Genomic DNA, 25,757 nt, shown 5'->3' on the forward strand with positions numbered 1-25,757 from the left:
GAAAAACGGAGGTTCGGGACCCTATTTATAAGAAAACAGTCCGAAAATAAGTAGAATTTGATAAGGAATAAAACTCCACGTTGTCGCCGCAAAACCAAACTTGTCGCTTGGCGACAAGATCTTACGCGACAAGCCTGTCGTTTGGCGACAGCCTGGATTCCTACGCGCTTTCAAACACGGAGTCCACTTATCAATCAAAATTGACTTGTAAAGTCCGTATGAAAACTGAAATCGTATTTTTCATAAAATAATATTTTATTCCAAGTAAAACTTATCAAAATATAATTATTAATTCTAATTTTATTAGGACTTAAAAGAACCCTCTAGAAAATTCTAGAAGACTATAATTAATTCTAATAACTTTAGGAATAATAATTAACATTGGGTCCTCCCCTAGATCATCGGGCCGCATGTAAAGATCAACCGGGCCCAGCTTAGTATTTTGGCCATAACTTCCTCATTATTCATCGGAATTGGGCTTATAATATATCGTTGAAAAGCTCTTTGCAAGCCCCATCCAACTACACTATTATTGGACCCTGGTCGTGGACAAAACTAAACTAGATTGACTGTTTTCATAAAATAGAGTTGTTTTTCGAAAACAGAAAGAAAGAATTTTTAATAAAAACCAACCGCAACACCTGACCTTTCACACTTTCACTTTATTCGATTATCATTCGACGCAAAAGGTATTCATCATTGGGTTTGGTTTTGGGGAGACACAAATGGGTGTCTACAGGAACCAACATATAATTTATTCCCCGTGTACATAGATACTTATATAGCTCATTTCCCATGCTTAAAGCATCAATAAAAATTATATGAACTATAATAAAATTCTCTTTTGATATTCCAAACCTAATTAAACATGCTCTCTATCATGCCATAAATAAAAGTGTGGTTCATAAACAATATTCCAAACTATAATTTTCCAACCATTAATCCATCACAAATAATTCATGCTTCAATATTCAATCACCAATAACAACCAATTCATAATTTCCATTCCAAATCTAGCATGATACTACTTGTAATCAATTAAACACATTTAGCATGATACTACATCAATAAAATTATGCTAAGTACGCGAACGTACCTTGTATACGATCTTAATATCGCCACAACTAATAGAAATCACTCACTTCGAAGTATCCTACAATTTAAATTCATAGAAGAGTATTAAAATCCTCTCTACATAAATTTCCAGCAATATATACTATTATAAAAACCCCTCATAATTTAATTAAAATAAACTGAAATTATATTTAAAACATCATACTTTAATCCCAATTAATGGGTAATTGAAATTCCTTAAAGAAACTTGATTTTTAATGCACTACCAAAAATTCCAGCATTATATTTTAATGAAAACTTGTTGTAATTTAGCCTTAAAACACTTTAATCAAAGGTTTAAACCATTATATATCATAATCCTTCAATAATTCATAATTTAAGAACCTAGGGTTTCAAAAATTGGGGCTTTTCAATTAAAAATAAAATCTGAAAATTAATTTACATAATACTCATAATCAAACATCAAAATTCAAATCACAAAACTCATAATTAATAATTAGATCTAGGATTAAACTAGTTTTTAAAACAAAGTTTTAATTTTTACAAAGATTTAATTTTTTTTTTGTTCAAAAAGGTGGTTGGCCAGCCACCACTGCCGGCTGGTGCTGCTGGTAGCTGGCGCTGGCGGCTTACTGGTGGTGGTGGTGGCCGGCGGTGGTGAGGCCGAAAGGAAAGGGAAGGGGGGAAAAAAAAGAAAAGCAAAAGAAAAATAAGGAGAAGGGAGAGAAAGTTTACTTTAGGTTTTTCTCCACTCTGGGCAAAGTTTGATTTGCCCCAAGTGTTGAATATTTATACTCTTTCTCTAGAAACCCTTCTTCCTAAACTTTCCCCTTTTAATCTTTCCTAATCCCCTCCCTAATAAAACTTTACTAAAATAAAACTTTCTTAAATTAAATCCCAACTTAAATAAAATAATTAATTAAATGACTTTCCTTTTATAAAATATTTCTAAACTTATTAAAATAAATAATTAAAATACTATATATAAAACATTTCAATTTATTTAAATACTTTACAAAATACTTATTTTAAATAAAATACATATAAAAATACGAGGTATTACATCACTTGGTTAAGGGTTCACATGAGGGGTTACTCAATCAGGGGTTACTCAAGTTACATAGTCAAGGGGTTACTCGAGAGGATACTCGGTCATGGGTTACTCGAGCTACTCGATCAGTGGTTACTCGAGTTACTCTGTCACGGGTTAATTTAGGAGTTAGTTCATGGGTTATTTGAGGGTTTAGTCAGGGGTTACTTGAGGGAGAAGGGTTACTCGGTTATGGGTTACTCGAGAGTTTCAGTCATGAATTACTCGAGGGGTTACTCGCTCAAGGGTTATTTGAGAGGTTACTCAATAAGGAGTAACTCAAGTAACCCCTAACCAAGTAACTCGAGTAACCCTTACTGCATGGTATAACAGGCTGCATACAAAAACTTGTAATTCTATAATATAAAGTATAGTTAGTGGGATATATTTATGTGTTCGTAGGAGAGAGAAATAATAATAAAAATAAAAAATGTAAATGGGGTTTGTCATAGGGAAATAATAAAATAGTTGTGGACTCTTACCAAAGAAAATAGTGTTGTAATTATTACGAACGAACTATGACAAGAGTTACCTTAGTTATTTTGCTAGGGGTTACCCAAGTTATTCTATAACATCTTAGAAATTCCTTTCTTTTAACATACCTGTTTTTCCCTGTTTAAAACTTTAAATAGGAACATCTAAGATATTACCGCCACCGTGAAAACGGCTAAGGCAACTATCAAAGACACACAGCGAAAGACTCTCCTTTAAAATATTTTAAAACAAATCAACTTAAAAGTCAACTCGCGAAAATAAAGTCAATCCAAAGTAAAACAAAGTCAAACCTACAATTTGGAACCATTGTAGGCCCTTAACAAACCAATTCAATTAAAAACCTTTACGTTAGTCTCGCAATAGAAATATCATAAAATAAATAAAAGCAATAACACATTGATTACTTATGGAAACTACCATGATTCGCTCTTTACTCATGCCCATCATGAATATGTTCATCACCTGAAAAGCTTCTCTCTACTTGTTTCCACTACTCTCCATTAAAAATGGGTCATCATAGGGCCAAGGTAAAGATAAGACCAACAAACACACAAACACACAATCAGCAAAGCTGAGTACATAAGCGTAATTAAACACACTAACATGCATTTACCTATCAACACACAACTTACCTTGTTGCACCTGTTTTTCAAGCATACAACATTCAACAAAACTTCTCAACTAAGTAACTAAATAATTTATTTAGTTTTGATTACGCATCGAACGGGTTTCCCTCCTAACCTATCCCAATAAAAGGGGTACTAACACGGAAGCTAACTGTTCCAGTATAAAAGAACCACTCGTAAGTGGCGGAATTCATGCGCATAATAATAAAAGGAATGTACAGCGTCCTGTACTCCATTAGAAGTTATGGTCAAATATAAAGTCGCATAACTCCCCCCATATGTTCATACTCAAGGTATATACGTTCCAAGAGTTTTGGTGCGTAATCTCTTTCACTTTACGTTGTTTACATATTATTAGACTTAGTGATGACTCTCAAACCATAACACAATTCAATCATTATAATTATTCAAACAACTCAATATACCAATTTAATTCTTGAATATTTAGTGACCACATAATATTTAATGTTGAACCCTTTTTTAATCTACCTTGGTGTCAAAAACACCTTAAACGCATCATGCGCCATAATTCCTATCCCTCGGTGTTAGAAACACCTTAAGTGCACTAAGGCACCAATATACAATTTATTCCTTGTGTACATAGACACTTGCCTAGCTCCTTTGTTATGTTTAAAGCATTAATAAAAATTATATGAACTATAATAAAATTCCCTTTTAATATTCCAAACCAAATTAAACATTTAGTTTAATTAAACATGCTTTCTATCATGCCATAAATAAAAGTGTGGTTCATATTTAACACTACAAACTATTATTTTCCAACCATTAATCCATCACAAATAAATCATGCTTCATAATTCAATCACCAATGACAACCAAATCATAATTTCCATTCCAAATCTAGCATGATACTACTTGTAATCAATTAAACACATTTAGCATGCTACTACATCATAAAAATAATGCTAAGTACGCGAACGTACCTTGAATACGATCTTAATATAGCCACGACTAATAGAAATCACTCACTTCGAAGTCTCCTACAATTTAAAATCATAGAAGAGTATTAAAATCCTCTCTACACAAATTTTCAGCAATATATACCATTATTAAACCCCTCATAATTTAATTAAAATAAGCTGAAATTATATTTAAAACATCATAATTTAATCCCAATTAATGGGTAATTAAAATTCCTTAAAGAAACTTGATTTTTAATGCACTACCAAAAATTCCAGCATTATATTTTAATGAAAACTTGTTGTAATTAGGCTTTAAAACACTTAAATCAAAGGTTTAAACCATCCTATATTATAATCCTTCAATAATTAATAATTTATGAATCTAGGGTTTTAAAATTGGGGCTTTTTACTTAGAATTAAAATCTGAAAATTAAATTACATACTACTTGTAATCAAACATCATAATATTAATCACAAAACTCATATTTAATAATTAGATCTAAGATTAAATCAATTTTTAAAACAAAAATTAAATTTTTTTTTTCGAATGAAGAAGGGCAGCCGGACAGTAGGCCGGCGCCACTGCCGGCTACTGCTGGTGGCCGGCGGCCCACCGGTGGTGGTGGTGGCCGGCGGTGGTGAAGGCCGAAAAAGGGGAAGGGGAAGGGGAAAAAGAAAGAAAAAGAAAAGAAAAATAAAGGAGAAGAGAGAGAAAGTTTACCTTGGATTTTCTCCACTCTAGGCAAAGTTTAATTTGCCTCAAGTGTTGAATATTTATACCCCTTTCTCTAGAAACCCTTCTTCCTAAACTTTCCCTTTTAAATCTTTCCTAATCCCTTTCCTAATAAAACTTTACTAAAATAAAACTTTCTTAAATAAAACCCCAACTTAAATAAAATAATTAATTAAACAAGTTTTCCTTTTATAAAATATTTCCAAACTTATCAAAATAAATAATTAAAATACTATAAATAAAACATTTCAAATTATTTAAATACTTCACAAAATACTTATTTTAAATAAAATACGTATAGAAGTACAGGGTATTACATATTCAATAAGGGGTTACTCGAGCTACTCGGTCAGGGGTTACACTTGAAGGGTTGGGACAAGGGTTACTCGAGGGGTTCACTCGGTCAAGGATTGCTTGAGGGGTTACTTGATCAGGGGTTATTTGAGGGGTTTGGACAAGGGTTACTCGTGGGGTTCACTTGGTTAAGGGTTCAGTTGAGGGGTTACTCAGTCAGGGGTTACTCGAGTTACTCGGTCAAGGGTTACTCAAGAGGGTACTCGGTCATGGGTTACTCGAGCTACTCGGTTAGTGGTTACTCGAGTTACTCTGTTAGGGGTTAATTAAGGAGTTAGTTCAAGGATTATTTGAGGATTTAGTTAGGGATTACTTGAGGGGTTACTCAATCGGAGTTACTTGAGGGGGAGGGGTTACTTGGTTAGGAGTTATTCGAAGGGTTCGGTCATGGATTACTCAAGGATTACTCGGTCAGGGGTTACTTGAGTTACTCCTTACCAATTAACATGAGTAACCCCAGCAACTTGAGTAACCCCTGACCGAGAAACTCGAGTAACCCCGACAACTCGAGTAATCTTATACTGAGAATCTCAATGTAACCCTTGTTGCACGGTACAACAGCCTGCATATAAAAATTTGTGATTTTATAATATAAAAAATAGGTGGTTGGATATATTTATTTGTTAGTAGGAGAGAGAAATAATAATAAAAATTATTTGTTAGTAGGAGAGAGAAATAATAATAATAAAAAAAAAAAAAGGTGTAAATGGGGTTGGTCAGAGAGAAAAAATAAAATAGTTGTAGACTCTTACCCAAAAAAGTAGTGTTGCAATTATTATGAAATGAACTGTAGCAGAGGTTACCTTAGTTATTTTGTTAGGGGTTACCTGAGTTATTCAGTTAGGGGTCACTCGAGGTACTCGATCAGGGGTTACACTTGAGGGGTTGAGACAAGAGTTACTCGAGGTGTTCACTCGGTCAAGGGTTGCTTGAGGGGTTACTCGATCAGGGTTTACTTGAGGGGTTCGGACAGGGGTTACTCGAGGGGTTCACTTGGTCAAGGGTTCACTTGAGGGGTTACTCAGTCAGGGGTTACTCGAGTTACTTGGTCAGGGGTTATTTAAGGAGTTAGGTCAGGGGTTACTTGAGGGTTCAGTCAGGGGTTACTTGAGGGGTTGCTCAATCAGGGGTTACTTGGTTAGGGATTACTCGAGGGGTTCAGTCATGGATTACTCGAGGGGTTACTCGGTCAGGGGTTACTTGAGGGGTTTGGTCATGAATTACTCGAGGGGTTACTCGATGAAGAGTAACTCAAGTAACCCCTGACCAAGTAACTTGAGTAACCCCATCAACTCGAGTAACTCTTGACCGAGAAATTCGAGTAACCCCGACAACTTGAGTAATCTCGTACCGAGAAACTCGAGTAACCCTTGTTGCACGGTACAACAGGTTGCATACAAAAATTTGTGATTTCATAATATAAAGTGTAGGTAGTGGTATATATTTATTTGTTCGTAGGAGAGAGAAATAATAATAAAAAAAGTGTAAATGGGGTTGGTGAGGGAGAAATAATAAGATATTTGTGGACTCTTACCAAAGAAAGTAGTGTTGCAATTATTATGAAACAAACTGTGGCATAGGTTATTTGAGTTATTTTATTAGGGTTTACTCGAGTTATTCAGTCAGGGGTTACTCAAGTTACTCGGTCAAGGGTTACTTGAGGGGTTGGGATAATGGTTACTCGAGGGGTTCACTCGGTCAAGGGTTACTCGATCAAGGGTTCGGACAAGGGTTACTCGAGGGGTTCACTTGGTCAAGGGTTACTTGAGGGGTTACTCGGTCAGGGGTTACTCGAGTTACTCAGTCAAGGGTTACTCGAGAGGTTACGCAGTCATGCGTTACTCAAACTATTCGGTCAATGGTTACTCGAGTTACTAAGTCAGGGGTTATTTAAAGAGTTCGGTTAGGGGTTACTTGAGGGGTTAATTAATTAGGGGTTAATTGAGGGGGAGGGATTACTCGGTTAGGGGTTACTCGAGGGGTTTATCCATGGGCTACTCGATCAGGGGTTAGTCGAGTTACTCGGTCAAGTGTTACTCGAGTTACTTGGTTAGAGGTTACTTAAGGTTTACTCGGTCATGGGTTACTCGTGCTACTCGGTTAGGGGTTACTCGAGTTACTCGACAAGGGGTTATTAACGAGTTTGGTTAGGGGTTACTCGAGTAATTCGGTCAGGGTTACTTAAGGAGTTCAGTCAGGGTTACTCAGTGAGTGGTTACTTAAGGGTTCAGTTAGAGGTTATTTGAGGGGTTACTCATTTTGAGATTACTTGAGAGGTTACTCGGTCAGGGTTACTCGAGGAGTTATCAAATCCTTTTAATTACCTATCCATAAAACTCATAAGCTAACCAATTATAATGTTGGCCCATCTTCTTTTGGGCTTTCCTATCGTAACATTTCAAATTAGGATGAATCTTGTTCTTGTGCTCTTACGTACTTCAAAAAGTATCATCAAGGTCTACATATTCACAACAAGATATTTCACATAAACAAGACAAAAGTCAAACATCTCTTCCAATCCAAGCAATGATATTAGCTTTACTAATTTTCTATACTCCATATGTAATTACTTATTAATCTCAAGTACGCCATGCAAACCAAATACATAATAATCACTAGCAATTGCTAACTAAGTCAGATTATCTTAGTCAAAAACTTAATTCATAATAATAACATTCCACACATATTTACCTGTGACTTGATTAATTCCTAAAATTTAAAGTTACTTAAACTATATATTAGTCAACATTCTACATGCTTTTTAACAAGTATCACTATGCAAGATTCTTTTATCAAGAATATAAAAAAAAATTACTTACATATTCCTTCTCTGTATTCAATGACATTAATCATGATAGGTAAATCAAGTCAAAACATATATAATGATTTTCATGCAACACATAATATTTATAACAATATTCTTCTTATAAGAGACTAAATCATATACATTCAAAATAATAAATATCATGAAAGCGTACATACCCACTAGAAAAATATTCAATAAAAGACAAGTCACAAATAAAACATCTATTCCAATCCAAGAAATGCTATTAACTTTACTACTATTCTACACTTTATATCAACATAAGTGTCAATACTTATCAATTGTGTGTGATATAAATAATTAATAACGCTAATATATTTCAATATGAAATAATTATATCTTACACATTCATTTCAATAACTTATATTTCATAGAAGAATGAATTCATGCACAAACTTACAAAACTAACCAAATAACAAAATAATAATGACTAATCCAAATATATTTATTTAGCTCTACACTAATGGCATCCTAATTTAGATTAACAAGACGGTGCGCGCGTGTTGCACGGGTGAAAAAAAACTAGTAACATTAAAGTAGGTAATGCCCAATGGTGCAACTCTTTATACATGACTTTTGATATTTTAAGTACGACATTAATAGGCATTAAGTAGCAACTTTGATAACAAAATTTTTCAGTGTCTTTGATTAGAAATTATTACAAATAAGTTTTCGTGAACTTGGTTTGAAAGTAAAGAAAAAACAGCTCCGTATGAAAAGTAAATTAAATCAATCAAAAAGCAAATAAAATTGTGTTAAAATTAGTGAAACTGATATTGACGAGCTACAAAATCACCAAATATTAATAGAACGAGAAACAAATAGACCATCATCTATGACTTGGGTCAATTCTTAGACACAAAATTCATGATTGAATCTCACTTTCATTTTTTTAATCATTGTTAAATTATTTTTTATTATTCACTGTTGGGTACAAAAATAACATGTAAATATGTAATAATTAAGACCTAATTAAATGGAATGTCTCTAACTATTTCTAAAAAAAAAAAAATGTTAAGTCTCAAATGTCAAAATTTGAGATTACATGTTATTTTTTTTTTATTAATTTTTATATGGCAAAAGCTAATGAACGCCCCCGAGGCGTTGGATAAGCTAACTAAAAGTAGAAACATTAAATTAAAAATTAACATTAATTATACCGATCGACGCGTAATTTTGTCATGCTTTCCCAAATTAATACCACTTTAGGTGATATTTTAAATGCTTATTCAACGCCCCAAGGGCGTTCGTTAGCAAAATCCATTTATATATATACTAGGGCAGCTAACGCGCGCGATGCGCGCGCCATAGCTAGCCATATCTTGAAGGTTTTTTTGGTTTGGCTTTTAAATCACAAAATTAGTTAAATTAACAATAAGAGAAATTTTTCCTAAAAAAAAAAACAATAAGAGAAAATATGTAATCAACTATATTTAGGTGGTATAAATGTTCAAGACAACTAACATTTATGAAAGCATAAAAGTACATAAATATTTTAGAGGGTATAGTTGTCTAAACACTATTCATTAAAATAGCATCTACATATTAATGAGGGTATGTATGTAAATACACATTTTGAAGGGTATAATTGGCATTACACTATTCATAAGAGTATGTTTCTACTTTTTATAAGGTAGGGATGTGTGTCAACAAACACTATTAAAACACGAACATAAATAAATATGTTAATTTTTCTTCTTTTTTTTTAATTTTTTTTAATTAATGTTTAAATATGTGCGTCAACAAACACTATCAAAGCACAAACTTAAATAAATAAGGAAAATATATAAAGTAGATAGTATCACTTATTGGTGAATGATTCATAACATGCTCCATTAGCCTACTAAAGGCACTAACTCAATACCAATTTAGTAATTTCAGCGGGGCAATTCATACACAACTCAACCCCACATGTCATCATGATTGTCGTATTATACTTGTGTGCCTAAACCAAATATTACTACTCATTTTTCACATGCTAGTTTTAGGACTTGTTCTATTCAACTTAATTTCAGTTCACTTCAATGCACTTCTTAATTTCTTTCTTTTATAAACAATAATTCAGTTCAATTCAGTTCAACTCAGATCAGTAAATCAAAATAAGGCCTAAGTGTACCATTTTTTTTTATTGACTTATTGCTATGCACATTATTGTGTTTTCTCAAAAATGAAAATGTGGCTCAAATCCAATCCGACCCACCACACACACAACAATGATATGGAGTACATTTTTAGTTGTAAATAATTGACATAATTTGACTTTTATTATAACTTTGATCATAAACATGAATTAGTAAAATTAGTAAATCTTGATATTTCAACAACATTTTATAATTTTGATTTTATATACAACATAATAACAAAAAAACACGGTCATAAATTCATATGGAGTAATTATAATGAAAGTCAATATGTCAATTTTTATGTAACGATGGGAGTAATAATATGCGCAAATGCGCAATAAAGCCCTCTCTCGTACATTTGTCAATCCGGCTAATGTTCTTTCCTTAACCCCTCGTCAAAACCCTGGGTTGTCCAAAAATAATACAGAAGTAAATACTGTTCTTAGAAATTAGGCAGAAAGATGAAGCTGAAGCAATTAGAGGGTCTCCTCGGAAATCTTGATCAGTTTGCTTCACCAAAGGTATAAATTTCTGTAAAACCCAACATACAAATTCTTCTCAATTTTCTAATTCCTCCCAATTTTTCTTTATTTTCAATAAATTATTGCACAATATTTTTCTTAATTCAAGATTTTACATATGTTAATTAGTGTTGGATATCACTCCTTTGTTGCTGCAGATTGAACTTGAACAATACCCAACTGGCCCTCATATTGCTTCTCGAATGTTATACACTGTATGCATAATCCCATTACTTTCTTCATTAGTATAACATTATTTTGTTGTTGATATCATTAGAAAGTTGTAATCTTTTTGAAGTATGATCGATTTACTGGACTGATAATTGATGGGTATTTTTGTTTCTTGAATTGGGCAGGCAGAGAATTCATTTGGAGATGTTAGTGATAAGGTGGTGGCTGATTTTGGTTGTGGGTGTGGCACATTAGGAATTGCTGCTGCTCTTCTGGGTGCAGAGTGAGTTTCTTTTAGCATTTCTGTGAGCTTGAGTGCTTGATTTGATTTTTAATGTACATTGTCCGAAAATCGAGCTTTTAACATATGACTGAATGTAGGAAGTATTTCAGTCATGTTTGTTTGAATGTTTGTTTGTTGTCTTCTTTTTTCTTGGGCTGAAGTTGATTGCTGTCAACAGTCATGTTATAGGTTTTGATGTGGACGCTGAATCCCTTGAAATTGCATACTTAAATGCAGAAGATCTAGAGGTATTATATTATGTGTTGTAGTTTTGTAATTTTAACACATTATTCAATATGCTGATGCTACTGGCCTTTTGATTCTTGTTTACTGAAAGATTTGAGGTATAAGGAACTAGATGGGCATTACTTTTACACCGTATCAATTACGAAATACTTCCTCTGTTTTTTTTTAGTTGACACCTTTCTATTATCACGCTTGCCAACGCACGGTTTTAACGAGTAATATCTCTAATTATCAACATTGTAAGATTATAAAAAGTTGATATTAATAAAATATACATTGATTCAAACAAGATCCCACATTAATACGTTTTATCGTATCTATAAACCATAAAAGCGAGTCAAAGCGTGTTGTGTGAATAGTGTAAAAGTCAAACGGTGTCAAAAAACAGAGGAAGTATTAAATAACCCCTGACAAACTGTGATTATAATTTGAAGAGTTGTTGACTACCTAAGGGCGTTCGTGGAACTTGATGGATTTATTTGTTTTACATTTGGAATCCCACTTACTTGGCTAGACTGAGTTTAAGCTAATTAGAGGTCTTTCTTTTCAGTGTATCAAAATTGAGCTTTACATTTAGTTGATGTTGATCAGTTTCGATTATCAATTGAGCTCAAGTGGCCTAAACTAGGCAAAGAATCTCCAAGCTAATAATGCCACCTGGTGACAACTGACAAGCAATGGTTTTTGCTTAGTGTTACTGCCCTACTGGCTTCATTCATTTCTCCTAAATTCTCCTTATTAGAACTTTATATATCTTATCAGAACTTGTCTATTGGATTGGACTTGTGTAGCCACTATTAGTAGGTGAAAACCTCCGGATCAAAGCTAATCATGCCACCTGGTACATCCCTTACTAGAGTCACTACCTTAGATATGAAATGAAAAGGTTCTAGGCTTAGATTTGCTTTTATAACATTTAGGAATATATGATATGTTGCACTTTGCATTTGATAATAAGCATTGTGATATCATTGTTGAATTGAAGATTTAGTCACTACTTTACTCTCTGATTGTTGCAATCGAGCATCATAATAGCAGACTGTTTCACTGTTAAATGATAATAATAGACAGAGACCAAGAAAACTTCTCCTTCGCTCTTATAGTCGTAGGCTTGTAGCTTTTGTTGGCTTTTCCTTATAAGTTTTTAGTCTGCTAATCCCCCCCTCCGAAAGGTAAAAGTGGTGGATTTTAAGAGGAAGAGAGGATAACTTATAATACATAATTTGAATTTGATAGCAAAATTGTAACTAAATTGTTTTTTTACCTGACCCAGCATCAATACTGGTATATATTGTTGAATTTGTTTATGACTTAACCATTTGTTTAATTGTATATATGTGCAGCTGGATATGAATTTTGTTCAATGTGATATCCGGAACTTAGGATGCCGAGGTAATGTTCCCCTTGACCTCTGTGATTTCTTCTCTAAGTTAATTTCAAGTTCATTATAAAAATATTGCCTGAAATGTTAGGTGTCACCTACAAACTGTTAAATTCTGTTAGCTGTTTATGTGAATATGCTCCTTTGAAGAAGTATTGATTTGTTAGAGAGCTTCAAAGCCTTCAATCTTGTTTTGAAAGACTTGAGGCACATCGAGTTGGCAAGGATCCTAGAGCCTTGGCGTAAGTTAAGAGGTTAAAGATTTACTCATTAGTTGAGGGTAAAAATAAGCAATAAAACCATCAAAATTTTCATAGTAATGCAACAATTAGCAACATACTGAATAGAACATCAAGATTCCTGATGCAATGCTGATGCTCCTTGGGACACCTTAGAGGCTGTCATGGCTTTGTTGCTTTGAATTTAATGTTCCAGTGCCTGAGGTATGGTTTATATGCACTGGTTTCAGTAATTATTTGCTTATTCGTAATGTTGAATAGAAATGGTTGTCATTTATGCGCTTCTATGCTTTCTTTTAAACGAGGTCTTTATAACATTTGAAGTCTAATGCAATCCTGCTATACTGGCCTTTTCTGATCCATGGATGGTGATCCTGAAGGTCTATGGGTGGTGGGCAGAAGGTGGGAACAAGAAAGTGTTGAATCTTGATTCTTCAGAAAGTATAGAAAGTTTTTTTTTTTTTTTTCCTTTTTTCTTTTCCTGTCAGAGGTTTGTCAGGAGGTCCACCACTTTGAATCTTATTGATGAGCCTCACGAACTCTGAAGCGCTATGCTCAGTGCCATTGTTGATTATTTATGTCTATTTCGAATTTCTTAATTAAGTAAATGTATAAAATAAGACTTCAAGGAGGTATCACTTAGTCGCAAACAGAGAGGGCACAAATAGAATACATGCTGTCTATTTAATCTTTGATAACTTGTCAATCTTAACTACAATTAAAGTTAATTTTCTTCTGACATTATGCTAGTGTCGTCGTGTTGTCTGCATATAGTTATATATTGTATTTTTTTCCTTATAACATCAAACCTGACAGTTAGATTTCATGTTCTGAAACAATATTAGTGAACTATTTTAGGGAAAACCATTGATACAGTTGTGATGAATCCTCCTTTTGGAACCCGCAATAAGGGAGCTGACATGGACTTTCTGTCTGTAGCTTTGAAGGTACTGTATTGCAGCTAGCTAGATATATTTTCAAATGGTGCACTTCTTTGTGATTTGCTGATTTTTACTTCTTGAAACTTGTTTCTCAGGTCGCTTCTCAAGCAGTATATTCTTTGCATAAAACAACAACAAGAGATGTGAGTCTTCCAAATTGAAACTGTAATCTATTTATGTGATAATTAACAAGTTTAGTCTAGTCTACATGTAAGAAATTAGGTTTCCTAGTAACTTGTTGGAAGTTATAGTTAAGGGTTGTTTTGGCCCCCTGGTTTATCTAATGAGCTCATGAGCTGTTTCCTTGCTGATTCTTCTTGTAGATATGATATCCCTGAGCTAGATTGTGACCTGTAACGTTTAAATGATTCTGTTAAGTTCTGTGTACATGTAATGCAAAACTTTTTGTAGATTGAGTTCAGAGCCTATGCTATGAATTACTAGTGTATTCTTAACCTTTGTTTTCTTTATATCTTTTGTTTGGTTGTGCCGATGTTCAGCATGTGGGAAAGACAGCCTTGCGAGACTATAATGCTAAAAGTGCTGAGGTATTGTGTGAGGTTAGTACTGTTAATTTTCCTCTGTAGAGAGCAAATATAATGGTCTTTTGCAGGATATAGCAGGTTTTACTCATTTCATTTTCTCTGTTGATTTTTTCAGCTTCGATATGATGTCCCACAACTGTACAAGTTCCATAAGAAAAAAGAGGTTGACATTGCAGTAGACCTCTGGCGATTTGTGCCCACACCAGCAGCTGGAAATGGTGTTTAACGTTGCAGATGGTCGTGATTTCTTCAAATCTTTTGCCAACAGAATGTGGCATGAATCAAGTTTCAGAAACTGTTCTCTTGTAGGAAGTAAAGAGGAATTTTGACTCATCAAATGTCAAGTCAGGCAACTAGATAATATACACATTATCCTCTGTAAAATACTTAGTCTGACACAATTGAAAGCTACACAATGCTATTTATTCTTTCTTAGAGATTCCCTGAAACTATTTTTGTAATACTTGAATATTACTAGTTTTTGAAATTATTATTTTATGATCGTGATTATGTAAGATCAGATTTTAGTTATTGAGATTAATTTTGTGCAATCTCTTGAGTTGGGATTATTTAGATGCTGGCAGCATATGGATTATACACTGTATTATTCGTTGCCAACAACTTTTTCTTCTGTTATATACGAAAATTCAATAGCATGTAACTGAGTGCGAGAAGAAAAGTCTGGTCACTGGCCTCACTGCTCATTAGCTTCAAACGTAACTGATAGACGGCCATATGAAGTAAGTTATATGCATCAGATTGATTGTTCACAGAAGTAAACCAGAGAAATAATTCATTTTGCCAAAATGATTGCATGATTTACAGAGCTGAACAGACTAGCTGAAAATGTTGTACTCACTGTGTAATCTATGTGAAAAATAAACATATACATAAAAGCCTCAAAAACACCTTTACAAAAAGGTTTCATGGTTTCCTCCCAACTTAAAAATACAATTGAAGATGCAGCCTCTTTCTGTCTCTACATAGACTTCTCTCCATACGACCATAATTGCTAGTACTTGAGCTATATATGATGATTATAGAAGACAAAGGCAATAAAAGCAAACAAAAACTGCCTTTTAAAGATACAACAAACTCGAAAGAATTAGATTATCCTTTCTGAATTCAAAAGTCCCACCAACCTGAATTGGAAACTTTCTTCAGATGCTATGATAATTATTTATTGAACACTAAATCTCAACTTCTGAAGCTTCAGTTTCTGTGTTAGGACTTACAATTTGCTCACCAAGGGTGTACCGGGTAAACCTCCGAACTTTAATGTTCTCCCCAAGTGCAGCAACAGTTTGCTTCACAAGGTCCTTCACCAGGATACTGTCATCTTTGATGTAGGGCTGCTCCGAAAGAGCGAGTTCTCCTAACCGCTTTGAAATCCTTCCTTCAACAATTTTCTCCCTGATATTCTCAGGCTTTGATAATATATCTTCTCTCTGCATCTCAATCTCCTTTTCCTTGCTCACTATACTTTCTGGTATATCCTCGACAGATACATACTCAACCCGTGGGCAAGCTGCAACTTGCATAGCCAAGTCATCCACCAATTCCTTGAACTTTTCACTTCTACCCACAAAGTCAGTTTCACAGTTAATTTCAAGAAGCACTCCTATGCGAGCGTCATGAACATAGGACCCAATTCTTCCCTCAGCTGCAAGCCGACTAGATTTCTTTTCAGCACTAGATAGGCCCTTCTTTCTAAGATACTCTTGAGCTTGCTCAAGATCCCCTCCAGTCTCAGCAAGAGCCTTCTTGCAATCCATCATGCCTGCTCCAGTTTCATCTCGTAATTGTTTGACTAAGGCAGCTGAGACTGCTACTGTTGGTGCCCTGCATTATGCATTGAAGTATATGAAATTGAGATCAGCATGTTACTTAAAGGACAAATTAGAAGAGAACAACATATGTGATGAACATCGATCTGTCAACAATCTACAGAAGTTTAACTTCAAACTAAGTACAAGTTTCACCAGAGGCACTTATACATGATCTATTCTGTCAGTGTTATTTAGGAGGGGTATTGCAGACAAGACTAAAGAACACATAAAGTGTTGATTATGAATAACTATGTATATGGCTTTGGTGCTAAGCAAGGAAACTCAAAATCCTTAATTTCATTTAATGGTTGTAGTTTTAAGTTAGGGAGTATTATATCTGATGTGGAGATCCAATACAGATTATAGATTACCGAGCAGCTGAAGTTGAGACTGCTGTTTTACTGCTAGTAAAGTATGATACCAGATAATCAAATTTTGCGGATCCCTTTCACAATCTCAATTTCTCAACCATGAAAACGAAAGAAAAAGAGAATATATGCTGTGCCATGAAATTTATGCTAAACAAAAACATCAATAACTGACTAGAACCTAAACAGCTTTCACTCCTTGATTAATTAGTGATCCCACATAATCTGTGAGTAATCAGACTCTTGAAAACTTGGAATATAATGTCCATTTTGAATGCAAAAATTACTGATCCATGCCTGCAACAATGAGTGCAAGAGTATGCGCATGTATTTTTATTGTTTATGTATCTAAAGGAGTGCTTCAACTAGTGAAATAGATTGCTAGAAATTTAAAATTTCAGACTTCAATACCAACTCTTTTTTATTATTACACAATTCATAACAAGATCAGCAGTAATGCAGTAGACTTGAACCTTAAACTTCCAAAAAAGTTATGATATATGCTCAATCTTTGCATGGGTGAATGTACGTATATCAGTATGTATAATTTATGAAGTGCATCACTTTCAACACGTCATTAGTCTCATTACAAATGTAAATCAGCAGATCAAGGGATATATTACTTGTTATAAAAGTCGTACACAGAAATCTAAGCAGGGTGATAGACTGGTTATTTACCAGAAAAGCTCAAGTATCATAGAATGAGGCTAAAATACTGTAGTGTGTATTACTTACTGTATAATTTTACAAGGTTGTTCGAATGATAGTAGGAAAGACCGTATTCTAATAAATTCTAAAGGTATGAATAGACAGATAGCACACAACATACCATTTCATATTTTGCAACGTGAGGTCTGTGACAAGAGCCATTAAATAATATCTATGAACTCTAAACCTTCATATGATATCAAGTATTACTGTACTAGTGATCGGATACTCTACACTTAGACGTGGTATGACACCAAAACATGCAAAATATCCATAAAATGATCGTGTAGGCTCATGTCTGATACATAAACACACCCGACATCTATGTCAGACATTTCTATCGAGTCTAAGTAAAGTCGGATAATATTATATTATATACTGTAATAAGAGGAAAATCAAGGTATAACTTACTTCTCAACTGGTTTTTCAATTTCAGCTGTAGCAGGCTTCTCTTGCTCTGGTGCAGAGGATGGTTTTGCTGCAGTTTGGGCAGCCACCTCAGCTGCAAAATCTTGGGATTTCTTCTCCAATCCTTCACCAAGATTGTACCTCACAAACCTATTCACTTTAATGTTTTCTCCAATTGTTGCAATTGTCTGCTTCACCCAATCCTTAACAACCACTTTATCATCCTTGATGTATGGCTGCTCAAGCAAAGCCAAGTCTCCAAGCCTCTTATTAACCCGCCCTTCAACAATTTTTGACCTGATTTGCTCAGGTTTTGACAATAAATCTTCCTTCTGCATTTCAATTTCTTTTTCTTTATTCACAATTTCTTTTGGAACATCATCAGTAGAAAGATACTCCACTTGAGGGCATGCAGCCACTTGCATAGCTAGATCATCGACTAGCTCCCGAAAAATATCACCCCGAGAAACAAAATCTGTCTCACAATTCACCTCAATCAGAACTCCGATTCTGCTATCATGAATGTAGGAACCTATTCTCCCTTCAGCAGTGGTTCTGCTAGCTTTCTTATCTGCACTGGCTAGTCCTTTCTTTCTGAGAAACTCTTGTGCTTTAACAATATCACCTCCAGTCTCAGATAGTGCCTTTTTGCAATCCATCATCCCAGCTCCTGTTTCATCTCTTAACTGCTTTACAAGAGCAGGGGATATAGCTGCTGCAAACATAACAGACAAGGATGCAGAAACTGTAAATAATAAGGCAATGATAAGCGCTTATGCATGATCCTATTTACAGGAATCAGCCAAGCACATTAGTCTGTGACATGTAATTTATCTGGCTTCTAAAGGAAGAAAAAAAAAAAAAAAAAAAAAAAAAAAACAAATACTTCTATGCTTCCATTGAAAATAAAGCATGTCTTATCTCTATGAAGAGAGCTTCAGCCTTTCTCCTGGGGTAGACTGGTTTCACAAACATCCAACAATTAATGCTTTGTAAGTTCTTTTATCTTTCATTCTTGTTATTGCAGTGGAATGTGGGGAAGGGAATCTAGAAGCATTTTAGACCAAAACAATGACTTCAGCTACCTAGACATCACAGAACACAGGAAAAATTTATAAAAAAAAAAAAGTTGAGAATTAATAGCATCCTAAAGGTTTGTCACAGTTTTACCTTCTAGACTTAACATGGCTTTTGCAGGGGTTCTTCACAACACCAGACAAGTTTCACAAATATCCAAATATTCGTCTGTGACAGGGAGAAAGTACACTTTGAAAAACTTGGTAAATTACATAATCCTTCAACCAAAACTAACCACCACACCTCAATTTAACATTTACGCTGGTAGTACAAATATAAAAATTGACCATAAATTTCTGAAAACTCGTTTTTGAGTTCAATTGGTTACATCAATTTTCATAGTGCCTACATATACACTTCAGAAAATCAGGGACGTTCACTCAACCAAACGCTACACAAAACTGTCATTAGAGATTTTAAGACGGAGAAAAACAAGATACAGATAATTTTGAAATAGAAATGCTGTTACTTAGAAGGCACCCTGAAAGCTTTAAAATATTGTGATAATATGCACTAAGATATTTTTAGATCTAGCAAATTTTAATTTTAATTAGGAACTAACAGACGGGAAGTTTAGCCACCTGTCGAGGCGCTTCCCTGAGGGGAAGATCCATTTGGTCCACTTGAGTCATTGATACTCCCATTAGCCTCAGGAGAAGTCGTCTCAACACTGGCTGCATCAGTAGGGATTTCTACAGGAGCATCCTCTTTTGCACTAACATCCTCAGCTGGAGTTTCTACTACTGTTTCTTGGCTAAGAGGAGATGCCTCACTTTTTGTCTCTCCATCTTCAGCCGATGGGGGAGAAGGTATTGGTGTTGTTGCCTCATCTTCCGCACTTGAGGCACTAATGCTGTCAGGACTAGACGCCTCCACTATGGATTCATCTGTGGGAATCTCTACTTGCACGTCTTCTTTTGCACTAACAATCTCAGGTTGAGTTTCTGCCACAACTTCCTGGACGACTGAAGAGGCCTCACTTGTCTGTTCATTGTCAGCCAAAGGGACACCAGATATTGCTGCTGTCTCATCTTCTGCAACGGGAGCATCATCTTGACTCGTCATTGCAATTTCTTCACGGTTTGTATTCTCTGCTTCTTCCTCAATGGAGGGAGCAGCAGCCTCAACATTTTCTGATGTATCATCTACAGAACTAACTTCACTAGACTCCTTGCTCGAGGTTTCAGCAGATGCATCTTCCTCAGGTTTTTCTCTCTCATCTAAAAAGGCAGCAATATCCTTGTTCCTACGGAAAGCAACAACAAAGGGGTTTGTTGCTTCATGGACAACACCCTGATTCAACTTTGAATCGAGCTTGTTCACATCTTCCGCTGTCTTCATGGTTAATGTTACTATGCCTCTTGAAATACGTAACACGCGGACTTTAACTTCTTGGCCAACCTCTAGCGATGTGGTCCCCATAACGTTCCCAAAACCATCATCTGGTTCCTCTGATGTCGGCAGAAAACCTTCCTCTCCCTCAGGAAGAGATATAAAAGCACCACTTCGTGCAAAATTTTTAACAGTGCCCACAAGATCTTGCCCCTGGACAAACTTGGTTTTCTTCACATCTTCTCTCTTCTGAGAACTTCTAGTTGAGCTCCTTCTAGGTGATCTATCCTTGTCACTGCTACCATCTTTCGTTTGCTGGGGCTTATTGCTACTATCATCGTCACGCATTGAAAGAGATATCCTCCCTGTCTCAGTATTCACTTCTAATAGTCTCACTTTCACCTCTTGGCCTATAGAAACCACATCATTGACATCCTTTACAAAGCTAGCACTTAATTGGGAAACATGCACCAAACCATCTGTAAATGCTCCAAAATCAACAAAAGCACCAAACGGCTGTATTGACCTGATTTTCCCAGTAAATATTGCCCCAGCAACTAGATCTTCATCCTTAACAGGTGGCATCTCACTCTTCCTGCCTTGTCTTCTCTTGACCCGAGCAGGAGCAGCACTTTCATCAGATTTAGCAGAGGGTTCTTCATTTGTCTGGACTTCTTCAGGTGGTCCAGCAGATGCTTCATCTGCCACTGATGAACCTTGTTCCTCTAACACTACATCTGTCCCTGTGGCTGATAATTTCTGAATTCTTGAACATCCATTTTTCAATTGTTGAAATACTGTGATGCTTTGTGGAAGGGCTATAGAATGTTTTTGGGAGGATAATAACGACCTTTTAAGGTTTCCAGAGTATCTGGAAAAACACCTGCTCTTCCTTGTCGTAAATGCATTTCCAGGAATAAATGAAATATTGCTCACTGAACAAGGAATTACAGGCGTCATTTAGGCTAGTGCATAAAGTTATGGTCTCCTCTTTTTTGTTTTGCTGAAATTAGCAGATCATCTATGTACCTGAAAAACAAAGATGAAATGTTGGTGAAATCATAAGAAAGATAAAAGTCGTATTTTATCATTGTCATGCCATTATCACTATACATTATACGTTCCTCATTCACACCTAGGAGCATAGTATGGATAACAATAGCATACGATAAATCAATCCACATAACAAAAATGTAACAAACTAAGTATACTACCTGCAATATGGCATCTACATATAATTTCATCTGGTCAATGCCTTAACTAAACAATTTCATTTACTAGAAACTCGACTAAACACTCATCTTCATTAAATCTTTGAAGCAAAGGTTTACATCGCGTTGAAAGCCTTCCAGGAAATCAAAGACACTCAGTTGTGTACATACCAACCATATGCTATTATTAACACCAAAAATATCATCATATGACTCCTAACATATAAGGTCCATAATCTAAAGCTCAAAACATAGCAATAATAAAGCTTGCTCATATTATAAAATTGATATGTTAGCCAAACTAAACTAACCCCATTACTTTGGACATGCTATATACTTTACAAATGCCAATTGGCACAAATTCCATTACATTTTCCAAGTCTACAAACTAACACAAAAATAAGACTTTGCACACTAGGGATAACAAAAATACACCATGATTTCTCACAATTAATCAATAAACCGTTCAAAATTGATAATTCTACTACAATGCGGACTTTTATCAAAAGGGTAAATATGAATTAGAACAGAGAAATTTGCTTTTAGCATTAACCTTGAAATATAAAACAAATACCAGCAACTGCAATTGACAGAAGCATTTGAATAAAGCTGAACTATGAGCAATATAAATTACAACTTACAATTAAATTACCAAATAAATTCTTAATTTTCACAATTAGTAGCTCAAACGCAGGATTAATCAACTAATACAACAATTTCAGAAGAAAAAACAAAACCCAGAAACAAGAACACAACATAAACCCGTAATAATCAAAGAAACATTGAATATCAAGCCGGAAAAGAAAATTGACAATTAAACTACATAAGAAGGAAGTATTGTACAAAAGCTCGTACCTTTCTAATTGTATTAAGAATAATAATCTCCAAACAAAAGGGGTGATAAAATTTGGAAATTAAAAGTTGAAAGTCACAGGAAAAGTAGGATAAACCCAGAAAATAGAGAAGCTCAGAGTGTCAGTCTCTCTCTATTTCTATGTTTGTGGAAGTGAGTAAGAAGAAGGAAATGAAAGGCAGGGCATTAGCTTCTTATCTTCATTTCTGAATATTGTGATAACTTAATTCAATGAATTTAATGAACGCTTCTATAAACACATTGTTTGAGCCCAATTAGGCAGTCCATATATGTCAATAAAGGTCACTTTTCCTTGATATCGGCCCAATCCCCCCGATTAATATAGGTACTTCAATTGGTCTTCTTTTTTTTTTTTTTTTTTTTTTTTTATTTTGAGAGCGAGGGATAGCTATATTAGTGGTTAATAAAGCTTTCCTCTTGATTTTAGGTGATCCTGGAATCAATTCTCATCTATATCGTATAATTATTTCTTCAAAAAGCCTATATCGTATAATTATAATACGTAATTGGTCGTACACATATCCACTATTTTTTAGAACTAGCATATTATGTAGCTATAGCTCAATAGAACCTATAAATATTAGAACATTACATATAAATATATCCTTTGAATTTATATAATAATGGGAGTATTAAAAAAAAAATTAAAAAAAAAAAATCAAAGTTATAATAATGTATTTTTAAATAAAAGAACATTAAATTTATCCCAATGTTCTTTTACTTATATGTAATATACTTTCGGGTGTATCATGCATCCCCTTCTACTATACTAAATTCATATTATTATGTATTCTATACCTTATTTCGTACGCGTTCTTGTGTCACCTAGGTGGCCAAACCCTCCACATAACGAAATAGTTTTTGATTTATAGATGAGCATTTACCCTTTCTTAGTTTAATTGCTCTATATAGTTTTCTTATAAATTTGGCGCAAAAGGTAGTATGTCTCTTAAAATAAAAGTAAATGTTCTAGTTTCATATAAAATAAAATAAAAAATAATACTACTCTGTCGAGATAAACTAACACACTAATTTATCAATTTTATAAGAAAATTACGAAGTAATTGTGTTAAGAGACTGATGGAGTGTTACTTTAGATACAAAGTACAGAAGTAAAAAGTACATTACTTGTATATCATAAAACCTGTCTGTAATAGTTAAGGCCCTCTTGTCAAAAAAAAAAACCAGTTAAGGCCCCATGTCAAAAGTGGACCTTGGACCTCAATAAGTCTAAGCTGCACCTTTGTACACTTATTTTAGATGCAACATCAGCCCACAAGTCCAATTTTAAACTCGCCCCATTAAAAAAGCCCCAAATCAAAATGAGCCCACCCAAAAACTAAACATATTTTTAAGATACAGCCCACTTAACCCTCACTTTTATTAGCTATTATTTTTTAAATATAATTTTTTTTAAAAAAAACGTCACTCTTAAATTTAAATTTCTAAAATTTATTATTCCTCTCTTTGATTTTCTCTCTCTAACAATCAAACACAATTCACTCTCTCTCTTCAAAAATAATCATGAATATTTGAGATGAGATGAAAAATCAAACGAATTCTCCCCAAAAAAAAAAGGCAATTTTATGTAAATTTCACTTAATTTTGTTTGAATTTATATGATTATCACTTAATTTTGTTTGAATATTGTTCGAGACCCTGTTGTTCGAAATTTTTTATTGGAATTGTCAAAAAAAATTAGTGAAATCAAACGGATACTATATGTTCACATTCTGAAATGCATATGTTCGTATTTTGAATTCTTATGTTCATATTTTGAACTTATGTTCACATCTGAAATGCATATATTCACTTTCTAAATCCATATGTTCATATTTTTTATGTATATGTTCACCTTCTGAAATGCTTAATTATGTCCATACGCATTCAAAAATGAACCAATGTATATGTTCAAATTTTGAATGTGTATGTTCATTTTATAAAATGCATATGTTCATATTTTTAATACTTATAATGCGTATGTTTAATAATCAATTTATTTTTTATTTCTTCAATTTTCTTATGTTCATAATTAAAGGCCGTAAATTCAATTCATATGAATACATGTTCACAAACCTAATAAAATTGATCAAAATTCATTACAAAATCACCACAAAAAAAATCGAAATTCATACACAGATCAAATTGATTGAAATTAAACTAAATACAATTACAATTGAATATAACCTTAAAAAAAACCTAATTACAATCAACCAAACAAAACACTAACCTGGAATAAAACCAATTAAACCAAATTACAAATCAATAACATAAACTAACTTATATCAACAATCTCTTCAAGATTCCTATTAAATCCATCACAAATCAACGAAAATATAAAAAATGAAGGAGAGAGAAAATTTTAATAGAAAAAGATAATGTCAAACACAGTGGATGAGAAAATTTCAACCAAAATTAAGAATTAAGTAAAGAATTTGAAAAAAGAGAAAAATTTATGTGAATATTAAGAAATAAGGAAAGAAATAAAATAAGAAGAAGATTGAAGGAAGGAGATGAAGTAGTATATACCAATACTCCAGTAATACACTAGTACATAGTATATATGTGTGTTTGGTGTATAAAATGGGAAATTTGATGAGTGGTGCACCTACCTTAGATGCACAAGGGTGCATCTAAGAATATGCCCTTGGACCTTACTACCTCTTACTTTCTTAGTGGTTTAAGTAACATTTTTTCCTTGGGCTCAATGGATCCAAATTTCTTTGTCAGTTCAAGTTTCTTTCTTCGGGAAAGATTGTGAGTTCAAGTTTCTTAATCTATTTGAAATGAGTCAAATGATGCTTCATTTAAGGTTGTCATATTACACTCAACTATTCCCATACACTAACAGTAAACAATTAAAAAAAAAAAAAAAAAAAAACCCATGTTAGTCTAGTGGTAAGGAGTAAGGACTAAGGAATGAACCTTTCAAAGCCTGTTATGTTAACCTTATTTTCACTTATTTCTCGCTAATAAGTTCAGATAAGTTTAATTAAGTTATAATAAGTATAGTTCAGGGAAAATAAGTTCTCATAAACGTTATTCAAGTTCAAATTACAACTAAAATAAGTTTTAATATGTTCTCAGATGAACTAAGATAAATTCGAATGAGTTCAAATAAATTCAGAAAAGTAAAAATAGAACACTCCCTGTTAAGCATGGGTTGGGGGTTTAATTATTTTCATTAGAGATACTTTAAAAATGAAGACCCCCTTATCTTCCCCCACTGCCACTCTCAAAATGTCTAGTCCATTAAGCTGAGTCGAGTTAACTAATGAGTAGTTCTGAATTGAAAGGAAAACTTCTCTTACATAAAAAGAACTACTCCTTTACATTAGTTACTAGTAAAGTAGTAATACTATTAACCTTTGTCCCTTTTTA

General features: G+C 33.9%; 2 protein-coding genes across 3 annotated transcripts; one reads left to right on the forward strand and one right to left on the reverse strand.

Annotated features, from left to right (window-relative positions):
- Nucleotides 1–10,609: 10,609 nt before the first annotated feature.
- Nucleotides 10,610–15,120, forward strand: LOC145578607 (uncharacterized). Its single transcript, XM_081635904.1, has 9 exons — nucleotides 10,610–10,763; nucleotides 10,922–10,978; nucleotides 11,120–11,217; nucleotides 11,396–11,465; nucleotides 12,807–12,855; nucleotides 13,942–14,030; nucleotides 14,120–14,167; nucleotides 14,525–14,584; nucleotides 14,685–15,120. The coding sequence occupies exons 1-9, from the start codon at nucleotides 10,704–10,706 to the stop codon at nucleotides 14,793–14,795; spliced, it is 642 nt and encodes a 213-aa protein (XP_081492030.1). The 5' UTR covers nucleotides 10,610–10,703; the 3' UTR covers nucleotides 14,796–15,120.
- A 312-nt stretch (nucleotides 15,121–15,432) lies between these two features.
- LOC145579889 (polyprotein of EF-Ts, chloroplastic-like) lies at nucleotides 15,433–22,572 on the reverse strand. 2 transcript variants are annotated; one of them, XM_081637182.1, is made up of 4 exons: nucleotides 22,358–22,572; nucleotides 19,541–21,320; nucleotides 17,886–18,594; nucleotides 15,433–16,411 (listed from the first exon to the last, which is right to left on the reverse strand). In XM_081637182.1, the coding sequence occupies exons 2-4, from the start codon at nucleotides 21,249–21,251 to the stop codon at nucleotides 15,760–15,762; spliced, it is 3,072 nt and encodes a 1,023-aa protein (XP_081493308.1). In that variant the 5' UTR covers nucleotides 21,252–21,320; nucleotides 22,358–22,572; the 3' UTR covers nucleotides 15,433–15,759. The 2 variants fall into 2 exon arrangements, with proteins under 2 accessions (XP_081493308.1, XP_081493307.1); XM_081637181.1 differs by having other exon boundaries at nucleotides 17,886–18,597.
- Between the last annotated feature and the right edge of the window lie 3,185 nt (nucleotides 22,573–25,757).

This window comes from Chenopodium album, chromosome 14, assembly GCF_948465745.1.
Source record: "Chenopodium album chromosome 14, dcCheAlbu1.1, whole genome shotgun sequence".
NCBI lineage: Eukaryota > Viridiplantae > Streptophyta > Magnoliopsida > Caryophyllales > Amaranthaceae > Chenopodium > Chenopodium album.